The sequence below is a fragment of the Gekko japonicus genome, unplaced genomic scaffold, assembly GCF_001447785.1.
Source record: "Gekko japonicus isolate JY-2015 unplaced genomic scaffold, Gekko_japonicus_V1.1 scaffold28, whole genome shotgun sequence".
Lineage (NCBI taxonomy): Eukaryota > Metazoa > Chordata > Lepidosauria > Squamata > Gekkonidae > Gekko > Gekko japonicus.
This window is the reverse complement of record NW_015177010.1, coordinates 637109-641567: the sequence shown is the minus strand read 5'-3', so window position 1 is coordinate 641567 and position 4459 is coordinate 637109. Positions and strand designations below refer to the sequence as shown.

General features: G+C 47.7%; 1 protein-coding gene across 1 annotated transcript in view; it reads left to right on the top strand.

Annotated features, from left to right (window-relative positions):
• The first annotated feature begins 2190 nt into the window (after window positions 1-2190).
• PWP1 (PWP1 homolog, endonuclein) overlaps window positions 2191-4459 on the top strand; it is a 28939-nt gene continuing 26670 nt past the window's right edge. The window contains exons 1-3 of the mRNA XM_015427587.1: window positions 2191-2321; window positions 2580-2638; window positions 3163-3329. Coding sequence (XP_015283073.1) covers window positions 2256-2321; window positions 2580-2638; window positions 3163-3329 — 292 coding nt within the window. The 5' untranslated portion in view covers window positions 2191-2255. The remainder of the gene's footprint in view (window positions 2322-2579; window positions 2639-3162; window positions 3330-4459) is intronic.

Genomic DNA, 4459 nt, shown 5'->3' with positions numbered 1-4459 from the left:
AACTCCACCCTCCACACGCTCCACCTCCCCCAAATCTGACTCTCCCATTAACCTCACGGCTGCAGCTCCTGCTGTTCTTACTTCCATTGTGAAAAGTACTCAGAAACGTGGAGTGATTTCAGCAAGAGTACTTTATTAAAGCATGAACAAGACAAAGTAAGCCTGCTCGCAGGCCGGTATATATGCACAGAAAACCCACCACCAAAACACACCCCTATTTCCCTATAGGCTATTTACAGTACCCGAGAGTCCCATAGGCTCTCGGCTGCGGACCTGGCCCTCTGATAGGTGCGGGCTAGGATCCGCTGTTCTATTGTTCTCTTAGAGCGAAGCTTCAGGCTTTGCTAGACCGCATGGCCCAACGGTCGCGCACGTGGTAATGGCGGAGTACATTACACATTGTGAGCTTCAGAAAAGATAATTAGCCAAGCCAATCTGCTGACTGGTAGCTCTGGCTCTTTTCACTTTCCAGACAACAGCAAAGAGGCTTTGAGGAGACAGTGGTGACTGAACTCCTCAAGCCACTGACTGGTGCAGCTACCACCGCTGTTCCTTCCTGGCTCTGCTATAACCTCAAGGGAAACATACCCTCTCCCTTCACATGTAGATTTTTGCTGTTCATAATTTTATAGTAAGCAGTCTGCATATATTTTGTGTCATTTACCTTTGCAACAAGTTTACAAATTTGTACGTTGCTGTTGTTGTATAGGAAGGCACTCTTGCATGTATGTGCTATCAAGTCGCTTCTGACTTATGGTGACCTTATGAATTCGTGACTTCTCTTTCAGGTCTTGCAAACTGAGGGCCCTGTGCCTCCTCAACGGAGTCAGTCCATCTCATGTTGGATTTTCCTTTTCCTGCTGCCTTCTCATGGCAAAGTACGATACCTTCAGTTTAGTCATGTCAGCTTCTAGGGAGAGTTCAGGCTTAATTTGATCTAGAACCACTTGTAGAGGGAGCAAAGCTATGGTGCAATGGATCAAGTCAAGAGGTGACTTTTATTAAGGGATAACATTTTGCTTACACTGATTATCTTGTTGCATTAAACAGGTATGCTTGCTGTGTTTTCCCTCCTGTTCTGCAATCCCATTCCTACTGCATTAATTTGTTTTAATAGGACTCCAGAAAATAATAATTCTACACTTCCATAGAATTCCCCCCTTTTTTCAACTCTCCTTATAGAGTTTGTAAGCATCACAATTTCATGGTTGTTCTAGGTTACCCCCACCATATGGCACACATTTATCATTTTCGACACTACTGGGGGAATAGACTCAGGTGAGCAGTCGTGTTGGTCTGAGGCAACAGAACAAAGTTTGAGCCCAGTGGCACATTTAAGAGCAAAGAAGTATAATTCGGGGTATAAGCTTTGGTGTGCATGCACACTTCATCAGATACTGGGGAAAGACCTTTAATAAACAGCCTAACCAGATTTCAGGCTGCTTAAAAACTTTTCCAAGCTGAAGAGCCAGCATTGTCTGAAGATGTGTCCATGGTCATGTGGCCGGCATGACTAAACACCAAGGCACATGGAAGGCTGTTACCTTCCCACTGAAGTGATACCTATTTATCTACTTGCAATTTCTTGCTTTCGAACTGCTAGGTTGACAGGAGCTGGAACTAGAGAGGGGAGCTCACTCCGTCATGCGGCAACTCGGGTCTCGAACTGCTGACCTAACGACCTTCCACAGCCTGCAGTTCAGCGTCTTAACCACTTGAGCCACCGCAGCTCCCTCTACTGCTACAGACAGACTAACACAGCTATCCATCGTCATCAAATTCCACGCTGGCATTCAAACCCTCACTTTCCCTCCAATCCCTTCCTTTGAAGCAGAGCACATTTCTACATTCACTCAAAAATTACTCCATACACGAGGCTTCATTCCGAACGCCGCTCGAGTCTCCTCAAGGGAAAAAACGCAAGCGGCGCTCTCGCCCAATCAACGATCGCCCCCTCCTTCTCTCCCCCCCCCCTGCCCTCATCAGTGACGTTCCAGGAGCAGCGGCTGTCTCCGACGGTCAGCACAGGTGACGCAGCGAATACATCCGTTGTTGTCACCACCTTCGATTGCGCGGCACTCATTGATGATCTCACGCACCCATGGCCTCCCAACCTGATAGGCTAGTTGGAATTACGTCATCAGGAAGAGACACGTCGAGGGCGGAGTGGAAGGAAAAGCTTCGGCTTTCCGGAAGAGGCTTGCACGTGTACAAGTGGCGGTGATTGTAGGCATTCTTTTTCACGTGTCGGAGCCATGAGCTGCCCCGTTACCTGCGCGGCTTGGGTGCCAAGGGGCGTTGCCAAAGAAACGCCTGACAAGGTGAGGCCAAGCGAGGCTGACGCTCCGTCCTCAGGAGACACCCCCCACCACCCGGTCAGGAGTCGCTTTCTCCGAGGACGACATTGATTTGGAGGGCTATACCTCAGTGTCTTCACTTGCTCGATAGTATCTGGAGATTGGCGGGGGAAGAGTGGGTGGGATTTGAACCCTGGTTTCTCAGATCGTAATCGGACACTAACCAGTAAGCCAGATTCATTATAATTATTTGCGGTATTTGTATGTGTGTCTGCTTTGCAGGTCCAACTTGACAGGGAAGAATTGAAGCGTTTGATCTCTGAGGCCAAGGAAAGATTGCAGTAAGTCTTGGCTGCCATGCAACATGAATGTGTACGAAGCTAATGTTCTGTAGGCCATACACACTTAATTTGGAGTGAAACTGATTTTTTAAAAAGGTTAGTCAGGGGTAAGCAGTGTTTTGTAATAAGTTAGGTAAAGGTTCCCTTGCTCGAAAGCCAGTCGAATCCGACTCTAGGGTTGCGGTGCTCATCTCCGTTTCAAAGCCGATGAGCCAGCGCTGTCCGAAGACATTTCCGTGGTCATGTGGCCAGCATGACTAAACAACAAGGTGCACGGAATGCTGTTACTAAGTAATAAGTTAGATCAAGTTAATTAGATTTTACCCTGCCTTTCCTCCAAAGATTCGTGATCTCCAGGTTCACGATCTCCTCCCTTCAGTTTAGATTAGGCTGAAAGTGAATCACTGCCCCAGAGTCACGCATTAAATTTTTTGTGGCTGAGTGGGGATTTGCATCTGTGTTGTCTTGGCTCCCTATAGCCACTACACCACACTGGCTCTTAACTTTGACTTCCTCTTCCACAGAGAAGCAACAGATGCTAGTGACGATGAGTGCCATGAAGAGGCTGCTGACAATGCCATGGATGTTGTGGAGGCATCTGCTCCTGAAGACAGAGATCCTGAAGAAACTGAAAAGCTTGATGATGAACTGGCAGAATATGATCTGGATAAATATGATGAGGAAGATGCAGGTAACACCAGATTGTTACTTTGTTCCTGGCTATTTTCTGCGAGATGCTCCACAGGCTGTCATGTGGGTGTCTGCCCTTTCTCTCTCCTTCTCCCAAGTAGATTTTAGGATGAATGACTTATTTATTTAATTATGTTTTTGCTCTACCCTCCAAAGAGTTGAGGGTATTTTACATGGTTCTCTCCTTCATTTTTTCTTCACAGCAACCTCATGAGGTAGGTTAGTTATAGGGAGAGTGACCAGCCCAGTGGGGTTGGTGGTTGATTTGAACCTGGTGCTCCCTGGCTTGATGTTTCAGTAACAGCACCACACTGGCTATACCTGTGTTAATATAGTAATTTGAGTGAAAGTTAAAAAATAGCCAAGATTAGTGTTTGGATGGTGGGAGGGGAAAGGATTGCTAGTTGTATGTATTTATTTATTTATTATTTATTTATTATTGAGATTTATATCCCGCCCCATCCAGTAATTCAGCTTGGGGCGGCTTACAAAGGTTAAAATATAAATACAACAGCAGCATAATAAACAATATATCTGATATAAAATTTGGTGCTAAAATTATTTACATAAAATCCAAGATGGACGACGTCCCACACTGGCGGCCAAGTTCTTCGTAGCAGGAGCTCCAGGAAGAGTGTTTTCCAGATCTATTGGGCGGCAGCTACCCCAACATGGGGTAGGTAGTTAGGATATCATTGATGGAACAGTGACGGCGGCGGCTCCCCCTCAAAGGCCTGGCGGAAGAGCTCCGTCTTACAGGCCCTGCGGAACTGCCCTAGGTCCCGCAGGGCCCGAGTCTCTTCCGGGAGCTCGTTCCACCAGATGGGAGCTGCCACCGAAAACGCCCTAGTTCTGGTCTGGGTCAATTTCACTTCCCGGGGGCCTGGAACCTCCAGGCGATGGAAGTTCCCCGATCTCAGTGCTCTTGGGGGAATGTACGGGGAGAGGCGGTCCCTTAGGTAGGCCGGACCCTGGCCATTCAGGGCTTTAAAGGTAAGCGCCAGCACTTTGAAACGAATCCGGTATGCTATAGGCAGCCAGTGCAGCGCATGCAGCACCGGTCGGATGTGGTCTCGCCTGGAGAGACCCATCAACAACCTCGCCGCAGCATTCTGCACTAGCTGCAGCTTC